The 26,001-nt window shown below is 42.3% G+C and overlaps 1 protein-coding gene across 1 annotated transcript in view; it reads right to left on the reverse strand.

Moving 5' to 3' along the window:
• Eip93F (Ecdysone-induced protein 93F) overlaps positions 1 to 26,001 on the reverse strand; it is a 133,326-nt gene that overhangs the window by 59,417 nt on the left and 47,908 nt on the right. Inside the window, 1 exon segment of the mRNA XM_072304514.1 lies at positions 24,170 to 24,235. Coding sequence (XP_072160615.1) covers positions 24,170 to 24,235 — 66 coding nt within the window.

Below are 26,001 nucleotides of genomic sequence, written 5' to 3' on the forward strand. Positions count from 1 at the left end.
GGCGCAAAGCTCTCATTCTTGGCATCTCGCAATTCGACTACCGCAACGGAATACCGGTTACCCGACCCCCGCCCCCCTCGACGACACCCCCACGGCCCCCCACCCACTGCATCTTGTGAAAAATCATATTGTCTGTTCCGCAGCGTTGCCGCGTGTGCCCGGATATAGTACATTTTAGACATCCCGTACAAGTATTCTGAGCTAGAGTACACTGAAAAAAAAAAAAAATGATTGGTAAACTTTACCATTCCTTCACGCTACATTTCACGCGGCGTTGATTCAGAGTCAATTCTGTCAGAAGAAAGGTAAACGTTACTATATACTGGTACAGGTAACTATTCCTGTGGCAGAATCGACTTGAAGATCGATAGAATTTACCATTCCTTCACGCTGTGTGTGCAGCGTGAAGGAATGGTAAATTCTACCAATCTTTTTTTTCAGTGTATCAGGAGAGCACGAAAATGTCGAAATATGAAGCTCTTAGAGCCCAAAAGGGCAGCCAACCCTTTAATTAAAAAAATGCTAGTTAGTTAGTCGATGTGAAAGAAATTCTGGGTAGATAACTCTTCGAGTTCCTAGGTGAGGCTTTTTGCCTATCCTTCTGTTTGAAGGGTTTTTACCCTGAATAGATTGTTCTGTGATTTCTATATCTAGTTTCGGCGAGATGGGTTACTCATATTTCCTCTGCACCCTTCTCATCCAGATCAATTTGTTGATTTTGAACGGAAATTTCAAAGTCAACGTCCCTCTGAAACACTTTTATCGATCAATTCAACTTAAATTATTTATTCTTCAACAATAAAAAATCCATCCATGAATTTTTTTGTGAAGTCCAAAAACAATAGACCCGCTTTTGATTCCCTAACTAAGATGGCTACTTTTACAGACGTGTCTATATGCTTGGTTCCCATTTGGCCGAGTTTAGAAACGGCGAATCTGCAGTTGCTTCCTCTCTACAGATAAGCGCTTTTATAAATATATCCTAGCCCTCGGTTCCTTTTTGACAAATGCCATCCATTTGGCAATCGGATCCAGTATTGTAATCGACCGACATCTATTTTTCACTGCTCCGCCGGGCGCATTGTCTTTGCATGCCCCAACCCAATAATAAGACGAGTACGGCATGCATGCACGCAGCGCTGCCTTTCCCCTCAAAAAACCCTCGGATTCCCGCGGCTATTCTCGCGAGAACTTGTTACATGTGGCAACAACGCGTCTCGGAAGGAGCAGTGGAGTAATGCACTTAAATGACGGGAATTATTCATTTTTCGCAGAACAATGGCGATCCGGCGATCTTGAGCCATCATTCTTCGAAGCATTGACTTCACCGATCTCTAATTCCGAGGCACCCCCCCCCCCTCTTTTTAGGGCCCCCTCGTCCGTCGCTGTCCAGCTCGGGATTGGGTCTATCGGACAGTACTGCCGTCCTGAGGAAAAACGCCGTATGAGCCTTCAGGCGTTGCCAAATTTCCTCTAGCAAATCACCAATTTACAGGAAAATTTGTGGACATTTTCCCGCCAATTTTTCGGATAATTTTGTTCGTAATTTGGTCTACAGTGTCTGAAAATTTCGAGGAAAAATATTCATAATTTTCCTCAAAAATAAACAGTTTATCCGAGGAAATTTGGCAACTCTCGAATGTTCATACGGCGTTTTTCCTTAGCACGTCAGAGTAGACACGATACGCGGATAGCTTTGATGGCGTATTAATGAGGGCATAATTTAGCCAAATCGTAGGAAAAGGAGTTGAAAACGGAGGAAAATGTCCCTCTTAAAGCGTCCTTTACCAGCGGACTGATGGTCGAGATTGAAAGACAAAGCTGTGGGTAAAGACGACGAAAGGTATATGGAGGGATCCTATTGGTGGAAGCGGGTAAGCGACCCTATTCTTAGTCCATCATCATTTACCCCCCAGTCCGTAGGAACCACCCAAATGAACCAATAGGGTCGCTCCATACTCATTACGTCCTCGTTGTCTATAGTTTTGCCTATCAATTTCAAAAATCAGCTTGTAGACGGAAGTACGTAACTCCATTCATAAGCACATCTCGAACGGGGAGGGGGGGGGGGTAAAGGGGGCTGAGGGGCTTCTTCCAGTAAATTGTCAAAATTTTAAAGCATCTAAATGCAGTTGGAGTCGATTTCGTCATGAACTATCACCAAGTCTATCATTCCTCCTTCTTTTACCTCCGTTCCTTACTTATCTCTTTGATCCCCTTTTCTTCCTCACTTTTTTCGGGGGAAGGGGGGGCGGCGTAAGGGGCGTACGACCCGGATCCGTCTGTGACTCCATACCGAGATCGAATCCATCATTGAAGTAGGTAGGTTCTTTTTTTATAAAGAAATCGAAAAAAGGCTGTTCCAAAGCATAGAGAAAAAAAAGGAGGTGTTTGCATTTCGGGCATCTTGGAATTTTTCATAGAGTATCTATAGCTTTGATGACGTCAGCGGGTACAGCGACGTTTTTATCCTGTCGATTTTCTTGGAAATGGTGTAATTTAAGGGAAAAAGTCATTCTATAAAAAGTTCTTGAAATTATATCAAGAGTTGATTTAAGTAAAAAAATCGGACATTATGGTCCGTTTTTACAGCGGCAACATAACCCTCAACGAGCGTCTTGTTTACAGTGATGACGTAGGTGGGTACAAATCCTCAAGATGCAAACACCTCCTTTTTTTTCTCTATGGTTCCAAAGTGCTTAATAATCTCCAATTGAGCATACCATGTTTTTGCTTCAGGTCATCGCACCCGTTATTATTTCGCGTGAAACCCTCATGGGTGCACCTTTAATCCCGCAGGATGATTCAGATCCCGGCTGCCGGCCTATTTTGAGAAATCGGAATCGGGAATTTGAATCGGAAAAATTGGACCTCTCTGAAAGTCAAAAGTCGGAGATGACGCGAGCGGCTGGCTCTTGCGCCTTTCATGGGGTGCCTCGTGCGTCGGAATGGCGACTTTTGACGCGTTAAATTTCCGAAATTCGCGCGGAATCGCGGATCGCGAGTCACCTCCGCGAATCCGGTTCTCGGGGTGACGCAAATCGGCGAGTCCGAGTCCTAGATAGTCACCGCTTGGCCCTTCTTCATAATCCGTCCCCGATTTAGAAATAAGTTTTCAGAAATGGCGATGCCATCGCGTACCAACAATTGCGTTAGGTGGAAAGAATGACGCGATCCGACTCCAAGTAGCGTTGCCGCTACTTTTTGAAATTAGGAACTAATATTTTCAGTGTAGGCGAATCCAAGGGGGAGGAGGCGTGGAAGGAAGGGAGGAAGGGAGGAAGGAGGAAGGTAGTAGTAGTAAAATAATTTTATTTTAAAGCGGTGCTAAGGGATGAAGGGATGAAGAAAGGAAGGAAGGAAGGAAGGAAAGTAGGAAGGAAGGAAGGAACGGAGGATGGAATTTAAGGGAGGAAGGAAGGAAGGAAGGAAGGAAGGAAGGAAGGAAGGAAGGGAGGAAGGAAGGAAGGAAGGAAGGAAGGAAGGAAGGAAGGAACGAAGGAAAGAAGGAGGGAAGGTAGGAAGGAAGGAAGTAACGGAGGAAGGAAGGAAGGAAGGTAGGAACGGAGGAAGGAAGGAAGGAAGGAAGGTAGTAGTAGTAATAGTAATATAAGTTTAATTTAAAGCGGTGCTTTAGCATCTAAGGCCATAAAAGAGGATGGAAGGACGCTTATTGCATCTGGTAATTATTCATGACTCGATTGACTCAAACTATTTATTAGATGCTTAATTATTCGGAAATATTCTTGAGGAAGCCCTCAGAAATGAAAATTGAATCGCGTGAGGTAACTACTTAGTATACACTCTTGCGCTTTTCCTGCCCTAGGGTCAACAATTTAGAAATTAGAGGGCGTTTGGAAGGAATTTATCTGCATTCTACGCATATATTTTCATCGGCTATGGATGAACCTTGGCTCAAAAAATGTGGCACACTGAAAAAAAGTTACGGGCTACATATACTTTACCGGGCTCAGAGGCCGAAAGTTCCGGGTGCTGGAGCCGTGGCTTCGATTGCTCCGGGTGCTTTGCCCAAAGTTTTCGGCCTCTGAACCCGGAACACGCACAGTATGTCTGTAGATACCGTAGATACCGTAAATACGGCTCTCACTGTCGGAGTTTTTTTCAGTGCAAGGCAAAAGGCTGCAAGTTTAAATTGCAAATAAATAAATCAACGCAAGACAAGACTAATCCTAAAAATCTCTACATCAAAGTAGTGGCCTCATTTTAATATTAAAGAGTAGACAGACGTCTCCCGCTAGACACTCTGTCCAAATCTCGAAGCTTCGGCGCGGAGAGGGGAGGGGTTATAAAAATCGCACTCGGAGGAGGCAGGCAACTCAGATTTGCATTAAGTGCAGTTCTCGGCTGACAGGGTTCACCGGAGGGAGGGGGGGGGGGATTGAGGGGGGCCGAAGGGGAAAGCGATAAGTAAGTATTGATTAAACGTCTTGTAAGAGATACTCTAAGTTTTTTTTTTCCTTTTACTTTTCTCCCGCGCGCGTTTCCCTGCTGTTCGTGTCACTATCAGCGGAAAACTGAGTCATCGCCCCGAGTGCGGAATCGTGCTTTTCGCGGGGAAAACAAAAATTTTACGATGGAATTAAGCGGAATCACGGGCGAGAGTAGTTCCTGGCATCGATCATAACTCGACGCTTTTCAAAGCCGTCATCCCGACCCCCCCCCCCCCCCCCGATCTCTCGGGAAAAAAATTGCTGATACGGGCGTTCAATTGGGTTCCGAGAAATCTGACCGGTTCCTGATTCCCGGTTTCGGGAAATGCGGGCCGAGAGACCCATTTTTGAACTTGTCAAGTCGTATACCTCCAGTTGTTATTCAGATATGTATCACTGAGAAAAAAAAAAATCGGTCATGTGTACCGAAGGTTCGGAGTTCCTATATCATCCCAAATATTCGGTTTGTCAAACCGAAGTTTCGGTTCGTGTAACCAAACGTTCGGAATTTATGACCAAACTTTGTTCGTCCGTTCACTTTGCCGCACAAGTTCGGTTCCAGGAACTGAAAATTCAGTTTGACAAACCGAATTAGTTGGGATGATATGGGAGACCGAACTTAGGCACATGCGACCGAACTTTTATTTCTTGGTGCACTTACGGGAGATGTAATTAAAGTTGACTCGGAAATTATGCCTTGAATTCTCACTATGACTGTGCCTTCAGATTTGTAATGTATTTGATGTATTTTAGCTCTGAAATTTCAAAGATTCTCAAAATTACCTTGGCTCCTATTTTCTAGTGGCAAACTGTTTTTTTCACTTGTTAGTCAGCTCTTCGACTGATATCCTCTAATAACTCAAGTATATGTCTGTTTAGACGGCAAGTTTGTCTCAAAAATAGTGACAATACAATAAAGTTGTCATATTAATCATTTGGTATTACTAAATGTGAAGTATTTGGTATTTATGTTTAGTTATATTCGCGTTTTTGTGGGGAAAAAACATTTTCATCGCGGCATTCCCGTCCCCCGGATTTTTCTCGTTTTTCTTCAAAACGGAAAATGCGATCACAAGCTCAGCAACTAAAATCACTCGATTCACACGAAAACAGAAGAAAGTGTCCTGATCGGCGGATTTCGTGCGGAAAATATTTCAAGGCTTTGAATTCACAGGCATATCGATGACTGCACGATTGCACTGGCTCCCGAAATCCACGCGTCAGCACTTATGGTCAGACTAAACAAGTTTTCAGGTTTTTTTTTTTTTCAAAACCCTCGCTTCGATGGTCAATTTGCGTGATTTAAGTGTACAAACAAGCCAATTGCAGGTTCGATTACCCCGATTTTAACATATCGACGGAGAAACTTTCAAACCACGTGACTCGTTTGCGGTGTTTGAAAATCTCAGCTCCAATTTTACTTTTTCAGGGGTGAACAGATCAACACCATTCCTTGAAGTTTTCACGGAATTTCCTCCACACAGAGGAGAAAAATCATGGCAGTTTTTAAAAATGGCCGCGGAGTAATATCGCCATTTAAAAATGAAGTACAACAAGTAGGGGGCCCGTCCTTTGGCACTTACTCATAGTTCGACAGCAAAAAAGCAAGGAAGGCAATATGGCGCCGATGATTCAAAAGCGGCCGAGACAGAATTGAAAGAGATAAGTGATTTTTTTCACCCGTTTTTTTTTTAATGAAGTAGGGCAAAAATGGATGCCCAACACGTCACTCGACAGTCGCCGTCAGAAAATCCCCCGAAATAGCTCTCAACTCACATGTGACCCATTCTGCCGTGCTGAGGAAAAAACGCCGTATGAACATTCGAGAGTTGCCAAATTTCCTTGGATAAAATGTTCATTTTTGAGGAAAATTATGAATATTTTTCCTTGAAATTTTTAGACACTTTAGACCAAATTAAAAACAAAATTGGCGAGAAATTGGCGGGAAAATATCCACAAATTTTCCTGTAAATCAGTGATTTGCCAGAGGAAATTTGGCAACGCCTGAAGGCTCATACGGCGTTTTTCCTTAGGACGGCAGCATTAGGAATGGCTGCTCACAATAATCCTCCGTTCGTTACTGGAGCGGAATTCGTCGTTTTCCGAACGAAAGAACGTAAAGCGATTCCAAAATTGGAAAATGAGCTGCAATCAATCCTTTAAAATCTTCAAATCCCCTGCCTTTCCCCGACCTTGGTGGTGAAGAATTTCCACCTAATTTTTTTATTATTAAATACGTGGACTGTTGCTAAATGTTGGACAGTATTTACGTGTTTTAAGATCAAAGTATGGGAAAAGATATTCAGTGGTTGGTTAAAAAATGACAAGCCTTAAAAATATCCAGAAAGTAAAAAACATTTAAAAGAGAAGGGATATGTTATAGTAATTAGTAAATGTGTCAGAAATTCCTCGACATTCCCCACGAGTTCCCTGACATTCCCCACGAATTCCCTGACTTTTCCCCCGAATTCTCTGACTTTCCCCACGAATTCCCTGACTTTCTCCACGAATTCCCTGACTTTCCCCAAGAGTTCTTTAACATTCTCCTCAAATTCCCTGATTATCTCCACGAATTCCCTCGCTTTCCCCACGAATTCCCTGACTTTTCCCCCGAATTCTCTGACTTTCTCCACAAATTCCTGACTTTCCTCACGAATTCCCTGACTTTCCCCAAGAATTCTTTGACATTCTCCTCGAATTCCCTGACTATCCCCACGAATTCCCTCGCTTTCCCCACAAATTCCCTGACTTTCCCCACGAATTTCCTAACTTTCTCTGGTCGCTGCTTTCCTGACTTTACCTGACCCCCGGTTTTCCAGATCGCCGGCAACCCTGCAAAAAGCCCCCAGAAAAACAGAATAGAGGCAAATAAAAAGGAGATAATTCGGCAACCTCATGGTTACATATTTTCGGGAATTTTTCTCCGGCGAAGCGACAGTATCACGCCATACGCGGCGTGAGCGTTGCACAAATTACGCGATGCAGGCTAGATGACTGGGAGCCGAACTGCGGAGCCGCTTATCAGCTCTTAAAATTTTTGAACAGACGCATTATCACCCAACTTTAATGAGGCACAGACGGGCGCATTTATGCTAAAAGGAACTATGTGCATAGGAATTGAGTGAGACATAGTTCCTTTTGGCACAAATACGTTCAGATACCGAGCCGTTTATTCGTCTTTTAGGACCTCGGATGTTTTGAGTTTCGCTATCGGGCCCGTGCTAAGGAAGAACGTCGTATGTACATTCCAGAGTTGCCAAACTTCCTCGAATAAAATATGGATTTGCGAGGAAAGTTTTGCAGAGTTTGCCTTGAAATTTTCAGAAATTTTAGATTAAATCGCGAACAAAATTGCCTGACAAATTTAGGGAGAAGTATTCACAATTTTCCCGGTAAATTTGAATTTTTTTGAAGGAAATATGGCAACATCTGAAGGCTCATAAGGCGTTTTTCCTCAGCGCGGCTGTGCGCGAACGGCGCATTTAAAACTCGGCGCTTAATTCGTCGCGTAATGGCGATTTGCAGTAATGATCGCCGTAACGGTTTGATATTGATTTGCCGCGGTTATTTGCGTCTGATTGATCGCTGGAGATTTATGGCGCGGAGCAGTGGCGTGGCGTGCATTGCGATATATCGATTGTCATGCCATTTAAACCTATGGAAAAGGATCGATACACAGGGTGTTCGCAGCGAACACCTTATAATCGATTCTTCACCATAGGTTTAAATGGCATAACAATCGATACATCGCAATGCACGCCACGCCACTGGCACGGAGTCCCCAAGTCCGTTGCACTTTAAATTGCCCGTTTTGTTTCGGACAATGGAGCTTCTTTCGAAGAACATTTTTTTTTCTCTGGCCAGCGAAAAGATGATTAAAAATAAACCTCTGAAATGGACATTTCCCCGCTGATACAGTGGAATACCTTTACTGGGAGACCTAGAGTCCCTTTATACTGAGAGTCAAGACAATGCGAATCCATTTCTGATTGGTTAACCGGATTTTAAGCCTTCACAGTGTCACAAACGGGAATAAAGATTACATTTTCACCAATTGCAAAGATTATAATATGGAATGGACCGAGGAATTTCGGGTTCGACAAGGAACAAACGGAATGAGAGAAGGAACGGAGAAAGGAATTTAAGAATGAGCCGATCAAAGATTACAAAAAACGTTCAATTTGTGTAATCTTTATTCCCGTTTGTGACTCCATGAGGGGTGTTGTCCTGACTCTCAGTATAAAGGGACTCTAGGGAGACCTAGGGTACCTTGGTAGAGAGGTTACACATTTCGCCCCGCCACATTCTATGGAGGCTCTTAGGACCCAAAAATTAGGGCGCTTTGTTTTGGTTTTTGATGATGGGAGGGGTCATTGCCAACTTTTGACGGTTATCACCAACCGCACTTGCTACTAACTTCACTACATCCAACATGATTTTTCTTGAAACCAGCACATGATTAGCTGTAAAATTATGTAATGATGCATTTGAGTGAGGTTCTCGTTGCAATATGCAACTAAAACTACATTTTAAGCTATTTGGTGTTCACATTTCCTTACAGCGTCCTTCATTTTTGGATCCTAAGAGCTCCACGAAACTCAATAAGGAGAGGCCAATCAAAACTCATAGCCACATGGCGATATTCTCTCTATTAAGGTACTCTGGCGCCAATGCGTGAACCTCAGTTGAGGTCGGCTCGGATAGGCAACTAAATTAACTGCTTGGCGAAGCGGATAGTCTCGAGGAAAATTGAAGGCGTTGTACTCCGAGTTCATGCTCTTGAAGTTTTTTACGTAGTGAAATAAGCGAATTTTCGCGATCGAATATCATTAACCGTTGAATAATATTCGACGATTATGCATTTTTTTTCAATGATATTCGACTTCTTCGTTGGTCTGACCAGAGACCGTTGAAATCCATCAATTTGAAATTTCGAATTCACCTCGGGACTTGAATTCGATTTTTGAATTGATGCAATCGATGTCAGAAACTTCATCTCTCACCAAAATTTTTGTTCTGTCATCTCTATCTGTTGTTGTGTTTTGTCAATTCAAGTCTGGTGTTTTCGCAATTTCTGTGTTTTAGTGTTTCGTGTTTTCTTATTTTCTTCTTAATTTCATTTAGGAAAAAAATCTGAGCTCTGATTGGCTCCTGACATCACCGATCATCGGCATCACTCAGCACTGATCAATTCGTTTGATGAATGACATTCGATCGCGAAAATTCGCTTTTTGTCTCCGTTTTCATTCGGATTGGTTGGGAGTTTGATCGTCTATCGAAAATAATATACTGTCTCCAGTAAACAGGTTCATTTGATGGAGGCCTCTAAACGGGCAGTCTTTGATGAATGGTGAAAAGCGTGGGTGATAGTCAATGTCAACGGCTCGTCGCAAAAATTTCTGGGAGCGAGGCAAATGATCCCGCGGCATGTTTGCTCCGAGCAAACATCGGCAGGCATCGCAAATATCAGGTGCTTAATCTCGCGGGCTCCGCGTCACGGGGCCAGTGGCGTGGCGTGAATAATCGATTATCGATATCTCGCCATTTGAAGCTATCGGTAAAGAATCGATTATTAAGGTGTTCGCTGCGAACCCCCTGATAATCGATCTTTTTTCATAGATTTAAATGGCACCACAATCGATATATCGCAATTCACGCCACGCCACTGTCACGGGCCCGCGGTTAAGCACCTCCGATTTTTGGTTGCGATCATCGATGCGCTTGCAGCAGCTTGTCGTGCGTTCCTTGTGGATTTCGTTCGCGCTCGGAGAGTCGGACGGTTTTTTTTTCTTTTTTTTAATTTAACTTCGTGGAAAAATGCGTCCAATTTTCGTCAGAGCTCATTAGAACATTTTTATTAGAACGCCATGAACGCCGCGCAAACATTAGAATGTTGCACAATGTTTCCCGTAAAATAATTACTTTGAAAGAAAAGTGTGCATGTTTCTCGTCCGGCTATTACGGCGATCTTATTTAGCACAGCAGTAGGTGCATTATGACCTGACATGTAATTCCTTATTCTCTGAGGCGATTTTTACATCATTATTACGAAAATGTTACTCCACTCTGTATCTCTCATGTAGAAAAATGATAATGTAGATGAATAAATAAATAATGAAAATGTAGAATAAATTGCGAATGAGATTCTGTGAAAAATTGGGAGAATATCCACAAGTTTTCCAGGAAATTCGCATCGTACTGAAGGGAATTTGGCAACGCCTGAATGATCATGCGGCGTTTCTCCTTAGCACCATGCCGCCCGTTCACTAAATTGCCTACGTAGAGAGAGTAGCCATGCCTATGTCCCTCTTTGATTGGTCCATCATCAGTTTAAGGTTTTCTCGAGGCTTTTGAGGAGCAATGTGAGTTAGAGTACCTGTATAGCGAGAGTATGGACAGATCGCTTCATGAAGAGCTTAGGGCCCAAAAAAGCAGCCACCCTTTTAACCAACTTCTGACGCACTAAATTTCACTGCCAGTCTGTGGATTCCAATTCTAACGAAGATGGCTAAGAAAGTACATAAATGAGCGTTCTTCCAGAAAAATGAGTAAATGTATGCAAAAACTAAGTCAAATACGTGCTTTATAAACGATGGTTCGTAACAATTGTATTAATAAATCGTTCTGGATAATTGAAATTCATAAGTTGGCTGCATTTCTGGGCCCTAACTTTATTCGCGGAGGCATCGGTGAAGGCCTGATGGATTTTCGGAGTTTCACATCTGTCTATACTCTCGCTATACAGGTACTCTAATGTGAGTCAACCAGAGAAATAAATGACACTTTCAAACAAAATTTATCTTTTATACGTCAGATTTGGCAATACAGCAGCTGCAGGCTCAAGTTTTTGCGGTGTGAGGGCGGCCATGCTTCGTGGTTGGGGCTGCGTTGTCTCAACTTTCGCGGAGGTTTCGTCCGGCCGCAAATATTCCCAATATTCGCCCCCCCCCCCCTCCCCCCGATGCAGTTTCGCATCACGGCCTACTCTAAAATTCCTCAAACTCGGTGATTCGCTTTTTGACTCGAGCTAGGAAAAAAAAACCGCATTCGAAAGAATAAGCGATGCCGCGTCGAAAGAGCGTTTGTGCGTCCTGACTTCGGACGTATTTCTGCCGAACGGAACTATGTGCATTATGACGTGAGCCCTGTTATGCATGTATTCTTACGGGTCTCAGGGCTCATGTCTTGGTGCACATAGATCCGTTTGGCAGTGTTAGGATGAGAGCCGACGCTTTTCGTTTTTGATCCGTTTTTCCTGGACGAAGGAACGTAGCTCTATTCCAAGGTTGCAACATTTACTGAGAAAGAGACAATTTCTAATGAAATTTGTCGTTTCCCGGACCAGGGGACGTAACTCCTCGAAGGTTGCAAAATTGGTGTGGGTAATTTAAATTTTCCAAGAGTGTACTGGTTCAATTTCCGTCCGAAATTGGTCTCATTTTTGCATGAGATCAGAAGAAAACTTTGAGAGAATTTCAGTTCGAAATGCCTCGGATTATTCTGGTATTGCAATATGCTAGGACAAATTTGGCACCATTGAAATAAAGTTACGTTCTTTCGTGAAGAGAACAAGAAAATATACCTGTGCAATTTTTGCCCAACATTTGTTTCATACCTCCATATACAAACCTAAATAAATGCATTGTTATGGAAATAGAGCATAGGAGAGGACACGCATTAATGACGGCGTAGAGATACAACTATTCGTGCTTGATGGATGTCCGTGTTGCATCTGCAAAATTGAAGGCACGATAACGCGCGGCGTGAACTTGTTGAACACTGCTCCGCTCTATGCTTTCAATGAGGTGTCGCTCATATTCGGGAGAAAAGTTATAAAACGCGGGCTGATTACGTCTCTCCTATGTGTGGCTGTGCTGCTCATGTAGCTCTTGAAGCACGGATTCAAATAAGGCAAACGAAAACTAACACAATATGGAAACAAAGCAAGGAAAAGGATGCGCGCTGACGGACGGCGCAGAGATACAACTATACGTACTTGATGGATGTCCACGTTGCGTCCTCAAAATTGAAGGCGCGATAACGCGATCTCACAATGCTCCGCTTTATGCTGTCAATGGGGAAACATTTGAATATAGAGGCCCGATTACGGCTCTTTTATCTTCGGCTGTATTGACACTCGATATTTTCTTCTTTTTCAATTTCGCGACTGATTCTTTTTTTGGGATGTGTTTGCAGACCTTTAGCCAAAGCTCGCGTGTCCACGCACCTAAGGGTTCAGAGCATTTTTTAGTCCAAAGAGTCAGTCATTGGAAGATACTGGAATAGTAATGAGCTTCTTAGTAATGAGCATTTCAAAATGACTTTTGTCTTTACAGCGGGTCGTTCTATGAAATAATAACCAAATTAGATCTCCATGAGTTTAATATTTCTCGATCCCTATGATGTCCGAGGACATTTCAGTTGTACTACCTTGTACTTTAGGATTTAGGTCAACTTATGTTACCGCACAAGCAAACCTGTAACATAACCTAATGCCATTACATACTAAACGGAAATGTTCAACACCTTGTTTCTAACAACGGCATTTTCCGGATTTGACCGTTTTCCACCTTGTTTCCAGCAACGTCATTTTCCGGATTTAACTGTTTTCCACCTAGTTCTAAATGTTCCTGTGTTCTAAATTGAGGACAATTTAGAAATAAGAAATCATTTTCGGTTTTAAACTTGATTTCTAAGGAAGAGCGATCGGAAAAAGAGAAGTTGTGTTCAGCGGAAAAAGAACTGTGGAACTGCATTTTCAAAGCACATTTTATTCCTTCTCTCATCGTTTGAGACAATAGGTCCGCAGCCCCTCATAAATCAATGCCGACATTAACTGCCATCACGGCAACTGCGCGGCAGTCTGCAACCAAGGCGACTCGAAACCAATCAATCAAACAGCAAGACATAAATAAAAAAAAATCCCTCGCCAAAACAAAATTCGCCTATCCCAGCCACGAAATTCACCCAGCCCGTTTTGGCCCCTCGCTCGCAGTTTTTACGGCTTTCTATGGCCAATTCATTGGCCGCGAGGTGAGGGGGCGGGGGCAGGGGGTACTTGAGAAGGAGGGGGACAATTGATTTGGGCTGGAACCAGATACAGCGATGCACAACGAGTGAGGGCAGACACCGGACCACTGGTGCCAGATTGTGTGGAAAAAACGCCTTTTTCTCGAATGGGAGAGGCCGGCACCTATACTGCCGTGCTACACTGAAAGAAAAATCTCGGTATATTTACTAAGAAAAGGGTAAAATTACCAAGAATTCAGGGTTCTATTTGATCCCAGTTTTTTTCTTAGTAAAATTACCATTTATGGAATTGATAATTTTACCGAGAAATCTCGGGAAAATTATTAAACTTTCTCGGTAATTTTACTGGACCTTGGTAAAAACTCCAATATTTTCTATCGACTGTGGTAGAATTACCGAGATAAAATGGCAAAGTTACCGGGAATTGATTACCAATAAAAGTGGTATTCTTACCTGGAAAAAACAGTAAAAATACCGGTTTTTAGGTAGCCTTACCAGTCTATCTTGGTAAAATTACCAATAATTTGTAAAAAAAAGTGAGATAGTAAAGGTACCAACGGACCTTGGTAAAAAACGCCGATAATTTTTTTCAGTGTAAGGAAAAACGCTGTAAGCTTCAACGTTGCCAAATTTCCTTCGATAAAATACGGATTTTCTGGTGCACTTATGAATATTTTCCCTCCGATTGTTCAGATAATTTTGTTCGCAATTTCACCTAAGGTTCCTGGAAATTTCAAGAAAAAATATCCGTAACTTTCCTAAAAAATAAACATTGTACCGGAGGAAATTTGGCGACGCTCGAGTATCCATACGGCGTTTTTCCTTAGCACGGCTTTTTCTAAGTTGTTTCAGTAACGTTTCACGTACCTACCAAGAGAGAACGAGAGCGGGTTATATTTTTCAACCGTTTGACGCATTTCTGTCAAACGGAACTATGTGCAATGTGACGTGAGCCCTGTTATGCATATATTCTCATTGATGTCAGGGCGTAAGTCTTCATGCACATAGTTCCGTTTGATAGAAATACGTTCAATCAAAATAATGATTTTGTTCATGATGTCACACTTGAACCCCTCTTACGATAGTAGCTGGAATTCAATCACTTATTCGTTTAATGATGACGTCACCTTACGTTCTCCATGTACGTGCATTACACGTTACTAATATCTACTCCTGACGTCACGATTATATTATCCTACAGTTTTTAATTATTGCCGTCATAATGGTATCCATCACATCAAGCACGTCGATTATAAAACTAGTTAAACGCGTACCACAATTTGCAACTTTTCAGGATTCTAACTATAATTAGTTTTTTTAAATTTGTGAACAACTCATCGTCATTCCTTGAAAATGTCCGTGAATTATCTCCATTGCGTCAAAAATATGCTGAAAAAATTTCAAGCCAACCATCTCCTACATAAAAAATTAAATAAAATAGGAGATTTTGAAACATTGACAACGAGTTCCGCGGTTTTGCAGCTTCGCCGACGGCAAACACGAGCCGTACAACGATGGCCAAAGTTCAAAACTATGTAACTCAATTTGCGACGCTGTAGACTTCCTGTCATACTTAATTTTTTCTTTGGAAAATCAGTCATCGTAATTTCTTGAAAACTCCCTTGATTTTTTTTCTGGGTTAGCCGAATTTTCCGTGCTAACTTCAAGCTGTAAATTTGGCTTGTTTCTCTTCACTGGAAAAAAAAAGAAAAAAAAAGAAGAAAAAAAAAAGAAAAAAAACACATTGGATCTAGAGTCCAGACTCTTGAAAACATTGACAAGAAAATGGACTCTTGATTCAATAAAATTTAAGCTTAAATCAAAAGGAAATCCCTCAAATTAAGAGGCTTGGTTCTTGATCAAGCTTAAATCTGATTGAATCAAGAGTATTTTTTCTTGTCGATGTTTTAAGAGTCTGGATTCTAGATTCAATGTGTTTTTTTTTCCAGTGTTCGTAAAAATAAAATGGAAGCGGAAATTTTGAAACACCGCCATGGAGATACGTGGTTTCGCATTTTGGGCATCCATAAAATTACCGTGGGGTTCTCTCGGTGGGTATGGTGGAGTCGGCAACCCTGCGCAAAACTGCAAACTGCAACAGGATGTTGGAGGGGAGATGAATTCGCGACCTACTTAATCAGATGCCGGTTCTTTGACCAGCCAGCCAACGACAAAGCATAACTGATCGCCACGCTGCTCCGGCCGAACCCCGCTCGTCCCCGCCCGGTGGGACCCCTTCGCCCCTTCGTGGGTCCCCAGTTTTTCGTCCGTTTCGCCGCGCCGCACAGTAGATCGGGTCAATTGGAGAGGTCGGACATGAGATTTTTGACTAAAACTGCAAACTATGATGTTCATTTCGTCACATTTTAAACTTTAAGGGGTGCTTCTAGAAGAAAATTGCACGAGAAAACCAACGGAACCACTTGTAGAACCCCAAAGTTTTGTGTAAACGGAGTTATATGCGTTTAAAGTATCCAACTCTTTTCTTCGACTCCTTCTATCGATTTGGTTCGGTGTGCGCGACTCTGCTTTGTTGCCAATGACGCTGCGCTCTGGTACCGAGATAATCCGAGCAAGGGCGAAGAAAGACGAGTCAAATAGAATGAAAGTTCATGTTTCTGTTTGCAACATGGATTAGAGTACAGACGCGTTTAGAGTGATAGGGAGAGTACAGACGCGTCGAAATATGCAGCTCTTAGGGCCCAAGAAGCGAATGCGATTACAATGGATAAATGAGGTGGGTAGTAGACTAACCAATGGCAACCCACGAGAAACTTGGATTGCATTTTGAAAAAAGGAGCCAAGTGCACTGCACTGTTGCTGGGATTGTGCAAGTTACATTTGCAATAAAATTACTGAAATGCTACGAAAAATTAAACTAACTTCGTCTTAAATTTGTGGTTTATTGGAAGTAAAGATAAAACTTTCCTAGATGATCAGTTTATATTTACAGGGTCAAAAATGTTGATTAAACTTAGCGACTTTGGAATGCTCTTAGGTCCTTTTCTGTAAAATGCAATCCAGTTGATCCATAAGTTTCCGCCTCTTTATGACAACCACCCGTTTCAACTAAGATAACCACTCCATTTTCCCCGTCACCTTCTTTGTCTGTAGCTTTTTCTATCGCTCCGTCTATCGCGTTGTCTATCGCATCGTCTATCGCATCGTCTATCGCATTGTCTATCGCTTTGCCTACAGCTGCGCCTATCGCTTTGCCTATAGCTGCGTCTATCGCTTTGTCCACCGCTATGTCTATCGCTTTGTCTATCGCTATGTCTACCGCTTTGTCTATCGTTCTATCCATCCCGTAGAGGAAGATCCGACCATCAAATCAAACGATCGTGAGATGAGCACATCTTGCTCGTTCACCAAGTCGAAACGAGCCCGTCACGTCGTCGGATGGGAATGTCCGACGACGACGCCTTTGATTTCCTCGGAGCTGCGGGCCTCCGGGGGGTCGGCAGATCGTGGAGCGTGGGCCGCGCGTGGCAGACGCCGAAGGTCGACGGGGAAAAGCGCTGCAGCGCGGCGCGGCGGCGGCACAATGGGCAACAAAAGTGAAAGTGGTGTAGGTCAGCGGCGGCGGGTTGCGCGGCTTCGGCTCCACAGTCAAGATCACCGTCTCCGCGCCACCTGCCCAACCGGCAACCGCGCGGGGGGCCCCGGACCCAGACGCCCCCCTCGGGCCCGAGAGCCCCCCGTCCTTGCGTCCCGGCGCGCCTTCGGTTCAACGCCTCGCCGAAACGAGCTGGTGTCCTCTGAGTCGACTCGTGCGAAAACGTCCCACAACATGACACATTGGAGGATCCAGCAAATTGGCAACGTTGTTTTTCTCCATTTAAACCTATGGAAATGTATCGATTCTTGGAGGGGTCAGGTGCTCCGACAAGAATCGATTATTTAACACAGCTTTAAATGGAGAAAATCTGGTGTTGCCAAATTGCTGGATCCGACCCAGCCAATACAGTGTTCCAGAATTGCACGTATTTAAATCAAAAGGAACTAAGTCCATTCTGAGGCTAATAAATGAAATCTGTAGACGAATTGATAGATAAAGAAGACACAACGACGGTGTAAGTCCGCTACCACGAATCTCGGTTTGTGACGTGGCAGACTTCCTGTTATACTTCATTTTTGGAATGAAAAGCTACTCAACGGCGATTCTTAAAAACTGCTATGATTTTTCTTCTCTGCGCAACGAAATCCCTGCGAAAACTTCAAGGAATGATGTCGATTTGTTCTCCTTCAAAAAATTAAAATAGGAGCGGAGATTTTCAAATATCGCAAACGAGATACGTGATTGCGGACTAAAACTGTAAATAGGGAGTATGGAGCGATCCTATTGGTTGAAATGTGTGGTTTTTATAGACTAAGGGAGAAAATGATGGACTAGACTAATGGTTCTCTCGTCTGTTGCCGTTAGTTAGTCTATACTTCCTTTGTCCATTACAACCACCTGGTTCCACCAATAAGATGCCTCCATATCCCTTTTGTCTTCTTCGTTTGTAGCTTTGTCTATCAATTTTCAATAATCAGCCTGCTGACATAAGCCCTAAGATCCATACGAATACATACATGTCAAGGATCATGGGACATCAAAATGGATTGCATTTCGACCGCAAGGGTACGAGACTTGGCCGCGGCTAACTGCAACAAGATTTGTTGCATTTTGCCACACTGATTTTTCTTGTTTCATTGTGTCACACAGTGCCTATAACCCGTGGCTGAATGCAACATTTTTTGTCGCGTAGAGCCACAAAATGAAGCGGCATTGGACAACAATCGCGAACGACAATTTCTGGCTCAATTAAGAAACAACATATCGACGGTGAAACTACCAAACCACGTATCTCGGTTTGCGACGTCACAGACTTCCTGTCATTCTTTATTTTTTAAATGAAAAACTACTTAACATCTAGTCTTGAAAATTTCTGTGATTTTTCCTCTTTGTGCGGAGAAAATTCCGTGAAAATTTCAAGGAATGATATTGATTTGGTCTACTTCAAAAAAATAAAATGTGAGCGTAGATTTTTAAACACCGCAAACAAGATACGTGGTTTGGTAGTTTCACCGTCGATATGCACCCTAGTTTCTATGTATACATAAGTGTTTTTACAGATGAACCAGCAACTGTGGTTCCTAACTGCAAAATGCGGTCCAATTATCAACATGCTCTGGACGAATTTTGATGAGAAATCGTGTGCTTCGCAGTCCTTGAATTCTGATTCTGTAAGAAGTTCATTGTTGAACCAGCTGATCGATACACGATCGATTGGTGAAACCGGCCATGCACAATCTAGCCATCAAACGCTAAAACGTTACTTTCACGACAGAAACATCGCTATTTGGGTGCATGGAAACGACGAAATGTTTCCCCCGTCCCGCTCCTAATATCTTCATCAGTTTTTCCCATTTTCCAGAGAATGTTAAGAGTGATGCAGCAGGCAATCATCTCCGAATATAGTTTGGCGTCATCCTATCATGGATCGAGGAGGGAGAAATTTTTGCGTTCGAGAGCGTGCACTTCGCGGCGTTGCCAGAATACATTTTAAATGAAAACATATTTATTGACGGTCATTTATAAGGAGGATTCGGAGTGTTGAGTGCGGCACCGAAGCCGGAGAGATATTTTCGTGCGAAACTGCATCAGATTCGGGGAGGCGCATGGTGCAAGGAATTTGGCGAGTGACTGACAGGAGAATGATAAGCGTGAAATGTTTGATGCGAGACGATCGACAAGTCGGCGCTCTGTAGTCTGGGTTGGTTAAAATATGACCGAAAATCGAGAATACATTGATAAAAAAATCTCGGTGTATTTACTAAGAAAAGGGTAACATTACCAAGAATTCGGGGTTCTATTTGATCCCAGTTTTTTCCTGGTAAAATTACCGTTTATGGAATTGGTAATTTTACCGAGAAATCTCGGAGAAATTATTGAACTTTCTCGGTAATTTTACTGGACCTTAGTAAAAACGCCAGTATTTTCTATCGACTGTGGTAGAATTACCGAGATAAAATGGCAAAGTTACCGGAAATGGATTACCAATAAAAGTGGTATTCTTACCTGAAAAAAGAACAGTAAAAATACCGATTTGTAGGTAAGCTCACCAGTCTGTCTTGGTAAAAATACCAATAATTGGTAAAAAAAAAAGTGAGATGGTAAAGGTACCAACAAACCTTGGTATAAACGCCGAGAATTTTTTTCAGTGTACGACCGAAAATCGAGAAAAGGCCAGTTCGCTGGTAACAGGATCGTGTTTTGATGCTTGATTCTTGTAGATTAGCCAAGAATAGTAAGATCTGTCCAAATCGCAACTTTCAACGTTCGATATTAATCGAGATATTGCCCTTTGAAAAGTTGGGTTTTTGACGTCATCCACCGCGGTAGTGACACCCTTGTGGTTTCTTCCACCTTGCTTTCATCAGTCAGCGTGACGCACATTTATACTGGTTGTTCAACGTGAAACTCGGAAAAAAGCACCCTGGTAAAAATTAGCGATAGGAGCTGCGTTTCAAAATACCATAGGGATTCTTATAGCCGGCTAAAGAAGGCTACAGAAAATCATATAGCTGGCTGTAGAATGCGGAGAAAATCATACGGCCGGGCTATACGAAACGATAAAAAATTATGCAGCCGGGTTATAGTTCCTATCGCCGGGCTTTACACTTTATCGCCTGGTTGTTGCTTATAAGAAATTGTGTAGAAATTCGTGTGCTTTGGAAATCATTAAGTTTGATACGGAACCACCTTAATATTTACATAACACACATTATATTTTCCTTTAATAGATATTTTATTTCATCAATTAAAATGAGAATAATCGATACAGGATGTGCAAACATTTCAAAATCATGAGTCGAATAACGCTGACTCCGCGAGATTAAATATTAGAGCCTAACACAAAGCGGAGCGGCGCGGCGACGCGCGACGCACTGGCGCCTACAAACCTAACAGGGATACTTCCCGCATTGCGCAACGCGTGAAGTATCCCTGTTAGGTTTGTAGGCGCCAATGCGCGTTCCGCGCTGGCTGCCCGCCCGCCGCGCCGCAGCGTGCCACGGCGCTTGAAGCAACTATTTCACACCAGAGGTATTGCACAGCATCATACGAAACTGAAGGCGCTCTGATATATTAGTAATGGCAGGCATCCATCAAAAGTACGGAGCTTTCCTCGCAAAATAAATCAAGATACTACAGCCCAGAAAGAGAGCGGTAGTCCAAAAACTCACTAAGTCCTAGCATCCGTAATTAGTGACGTTTAGCATACACTTTATCGCCTGGCTGTTGCTTAATCGCCATCGGCTATAAGAAATTGTGTAGCTGGCTAAAGAAGCTATTGGAAATCTTACAGCCGGCTGTAGGTCAATGGTATTTTGGAACACAGATTCTACTGCCAATTTTTACCAGGGCAAGGTGAAAGAAAGCAAGGGTGTCACTGCCGCGGTGGATGACGTCAAAAACCCGACTTTTCAAAGGGCGATATCTCGGTTATTATTGAACGCAGGAAGTTGCGGTTTAGGCAGATCCTATTATTTTTACCTTATCGACGAGAATACACAATCAGAATACGATTCTGTGACTAGCGCAACTGACCAAATAAATCTCTCATGAATTTTCCGTTGACAAGTTTTCGTTTTCAGGACCAATTCCAAACAAGAGCATTATCAGACAGTTGGACTGTATTCAGCTTTTAGGGACTACTATTTCTGGCTCATTATAGCATGAATTTTCTCCGATGAATTTTGGCCGTTTTGTTTCAAACTATTGTGCGGCGAAGACGTGGGGCTAGCCTCGCTTATTCTGAGATCGGCGCAGAGAATCGTTGCATTCGGGTCCGCCGAACCAATCGGGACACTCCTCGCCGATGAAAATCAAAACCGATCACAATGACAAGCTGACAACTTCGGGTGTAGCTCCCTCTTGCTAAAATAATATTCATCCTGTACAAAAATTCTTGAACGGACAGGGATTCATCACACGGAGTTTAGTGCAGTAAGGATGATGTGAGGGAAATTTATTGGAAAACCAATGAACTAGTGACGTGGCGTGAACAATCGATTATCGATTTTTGCCCATTTGAAGCTGTAGTAAAGAATCGATTATTAAGATTTCGATACGAACACCCTGTTAATCGATTCTTTTCCCTAAGTTTTAATTGACAGATCAATCGATATATCGCAAAACACGTCATGCCACTGCAATGAACACTTGTGTCTTTCATTCTTCCTCCAGATCCCAAATTCCGAAGCTCCTGTGTCACGCCAAGTCACTTTTTCGATACATAATCGATTGTTTTCGATACACGGGCACCCAAAAATCCGATGTAAAGAGGATAGAAATTATTACGTACTCTACATGGCCATTTTGGATTGAAAATATCGAAATGGAAAAAGTGACCGAAGCTCGGCGCACACCGGGCTCGGAACTGGTGGATCAGAATATGGCGCCAGCTATCTCATTTAAATTACGAATTTATGTGAAGGGCTTGAAGTACAAGACGCTTGAGTGCAGTTTTTCAAAAAATTGAGGTATTGATGATTTCATGTAAAACTAGTCTTAATGCATACTCTGTGAAAAATTCCAGGTTTCAATTTTTCAGCATACAAAAATCAGTTTGAATCTTCTCTCCGCCGGCGCCGTAGGGATCCAGGTAATTCCGAAACTTCAAACACGTACTGCTCAAAATAGCAAAAACTCCATTTATGCGCCTTGTCCTCCAAGCTCCTTATGTGCTCCATGAGTAAAAAGGTGATATGCAGTTTCCTTAATGTAAAACTCGTAACGTATTCGTCAACGTTTCGAGGTCTAAATACCCCAAGCATTGCACTTTTCATGAAGTGCTCGTAAAATTCTCGGGGATATTATTTCTCCTACGGGAAGGCTGTCTGAAACCGCGCCTGCTCGCCAGTCGGCCAGTCGGATTGACGCCGAAAGCCGAAAGCGGCGAGCGGGCCGCGCGCTTGCGCAATTCGACGCTCGCGCGGTTGAAGGCCGCGCTGCCCCAATGCCCCCCTTGGCCCCCCGGACCCCCGCGAACTGCAACTGCACAACTGCAGCGCGGCACTGCCCAATCCGCCAATTTGCCGGAGACCCCGAACTGGGGGTCCCACTGTTGCCACGTCGCGTCGGGATGTCACGGCGCGTCGCGTCGTTCGCTACCCGTCGGGACGTTTCGGAGTCGTAACCAGTGTTCGAAATTCATAGGCGCTAACGCGCTAAATGCGCCTGAAAAATCGGCCATGGCGCCCAAAAAATGAAAGCTCTGCGCCCACGTGGCCCTTAAAAATTGCCGCTTAAAAATATGAATTTTCATTTTAGGTGATTATTCGACAGTATCTTGCTCTTTGTTATTCACTTTTGTGTTTTCCCTCTTCTTGTCTTATTTTTAGTCATTTTCTCTCTCTCTCTCTCTCCCTCTCTTTTCCCTCAAATTACTCCTCTTTTTCCTACTTTTCTTTCTATTCTATTGCCTCATATTCTTCCTTTCCTTCTCTTTTATCTCTTTCTTTTTTGTTTTCCATCTTCTTCCATTATTTTTCCATCTCTTCCTTTGCTTCCTCTTCATCTCCATAAAAAAAGGCAACTGAAATCATTACTATAATTATTAAAAATATTTATTCTCTTCCTTCTTTTTCCTCCGCTTCTTCTCTTCATCCTCATTTTTGCCCCTTCTTCTTCTGTTCTTATTCTTCTTTTCCCTCCTCTTCTCGTAATCTTCTCTCCTCTATCTGTTTGATTTATTCTACGCAGATAAGTGAGTTTAGGGATATTGAAAGTCGTAGTGACAAGGAACCACTAGTTCCGACATATTTTAGGATCAACGTATGTGCCATCAGTATTTCAACTCAGATATGTGCTTTGATGGATGAGTAAAAAAAAACTGGTTTCGCACTGCTGAATGTAAATCCTGTCTTGGATATGCAGACCAAAAGCTTATATTTTCGAAACGTTTCTTGAAGCCGAGCTTACAACGACATGGACTGAATTAAAGGAAATTACAGAACAAATTCATATTTTGGGGGAAAATGGATTGCTGGTAGTTTAGAGAGTAACGAGAGAGTATTCGGCTACTGTTAAAGCAGTAAGTGTTTGCAATAATTTGCAACACTGACAGATGCGTCGACTCAAACTTGCAGTCGGGTGCAAAATCATATTTCAAGGTATTTTACTCATTCTATCAAATTCTGATTGGTGTCCACGGAATTTCCCACACTACGCATGCGATGATTCACGTAAACAGAGTAACTCAGCATAAAAAACCAACATATTTCCGTAAACTGATTTTAACAATCAGACGTAGTCATTCCACTGACAGTTGCAACATTGATTTTGCCCAAATATATTTGAAGCAGTCCCGGAGCTTGCTTGCATTCCACAATTTAATTATCTTTTAAAGGAGAGAGCATGATTTTGGAGTGATCTTTCGAAAGCCTTTGCTTTATTAATGAAAGAAATAATTCGAAAAGTTAAATTTTGCTGTTAAAAGCATGGACAATGAAAGTAAAGAAAATTTCTGCATATTTCTAAGTTTGGAATGAATTTTACCCAACGGTGGAGCATTATTCTTATTCAACTTTACATCTCTGTTTCACCCACACTACGAACCGAATTACTTGATGATTCTTGGATATCACAGAAACAAAACTGAGAAAAATTACTAATCGTGATGGAAACTACACACTTTTACCTTCATAAAAGTGATTTTCGAGAGAAGGACTCCTACGATGTGAGGAGAATATTGGTGTCCACGTACCTGAAACATAAAATAGAAGTTCTTAATTATTAATTCATCTAATTAATTATTCATTAATTAATCGATCGTTACTAAAGTCGCTTTTTTCAACCAAAAGAGTGGGAGAAAAATGAACATGGAAAATGTGTGCGGTATCAAAAAAAAAAAAAGGCATTCTGCTCGGCATTAATTTAATTTGACACTTTCAGCGTACCGATACCCATGAAAATGATTTCAGAAACTTTCGAACTTTGAAAAATTTTCTCCCCTCTGAAAGGGTTTTAAAATAAAGTCTCCTTCCTTGAAACGATAGTTTTTTGAAATCTCAATGAGTTTTAGGCGCTATGATACTGCAAAATCACAAAAAATTGGTATATTTTTCAATTTACTCTGATTGGTAGTATTGAGATAGGATGTTATTGTTATCGCACGGTCATATTTGGACTGCATTTTGCAATTTGGAGCTGTAAATTATGGCTCATCTGAAAAAACACTTATGTGCATAGGGAAACTAATGGCACATACGTTGTTTTTTAACCAGGCTGGAATTTATAGTTCCTAATTGCAAAATGTAGTCCATTTGATATTACACAGGGAAATTTCACGGTGACGCCATAACTAGTGGCATCAATCTGAGTGAAATTAAGCGGCATAGGAGGTTAAAATATGTGGCTTGGCCTGCTACGCAGGTAAAACATACTTAAAATTTCACGCTTTGCCGTGTGCCAAGAGTTCATTGCGCTTTACTGCCGTGCTAGGTGAAAACGACGTATGGGCATTCAAATGTTGCCAAACTTCGTCTCAGGAAATACTTGTATTTGAAGAAAGTTATGAATATTTCTTCTTGAAATTTTCAGACTTTATAGATCAAATTACGGACGAAATCCTCTAAAAAATCGGAAGAGAAATATTCACAAATTTTCCTGAAAATTCGTGAGTTGTCGGAGGAAAGTTGGCAACACCTGATGGTTCTTGCGGTGTTTTTCCTTAGCACGGTGGTGTAGCTTTTGCGTGCTTTGAAAAAGGATCGCGGGTAGGGTTTCGTTACTTGCGGAAGGGTTGGCAAAGAAGCGAGTTCCTTAAAGGCGCCACTGAGAGAAAAAATGAGGGGGCTGAGAAAGAGAGAGAAAAACAATTTGCAAGTTTAATATTTCATCCCTCTCTGGTCACAGTCAGTGTATGATTCTGCAACCACTGCGAGGAGGAGGGGCGTTTTTTTTTCTTCTTTTTTTATGTGCGCGGGTTCCTTTCCGCTCCGAAAACAAAACAAGCATCATACATGTTTTAAAGCGTTTCTTGGAAGCGCCTCACGGTACATTTTTCCCTGAGAAGTGTTGGTTTTGGTTGACGGCCTACTTCTCTCCCCGCTTTTTTCAGTCGCTTTTCACGTTATTTTTCGTCTCCGATTTCAGATCCTCCGAGGACAAAGGATTTGATGTGCTCCGCGAAAAAACGCGAAAAATTATTTTTTAAGGCCGTGCTGCGGAATTCCGCGGCGCTGAGTCCCGGACTCAATGTTGCCGCAGCGTTAGTTGAATCTAATTACACAGAAAAAAACGAAAGTGCTGATTTAACAATTTTGTAGTTAAAAAAAAGTGCCGGACATGTTTTAGTGTAGATTTTACAACAAAAAATGCTGATATGCTAATTTAATCACCCCTGTGGTTAAATTAGCTTTTCAATATTGTAAAATATACATTTGAAAAATGACGGACATATTTGTTTGACTATTTATTTGTTAAATCAGCAATTTCATTTAATCCGTGTAAAATAAGCATTAATTGGCT

The sequence above is a fragment of the Bemisia tabaci genome, chromosome 9 (genome assembly GCF_918797505.1).
Source record: "Bemisia tabaci chromosome 9, PGI_BMITA_v3".
Classification (NCBI taxonomy): domain Eukaryota; kingdom Metazoa; phylum Arthropoda; class Insecta; order Hemiptera; family Aleyrodidae; genus Bemisia; species Bemisia tabaci.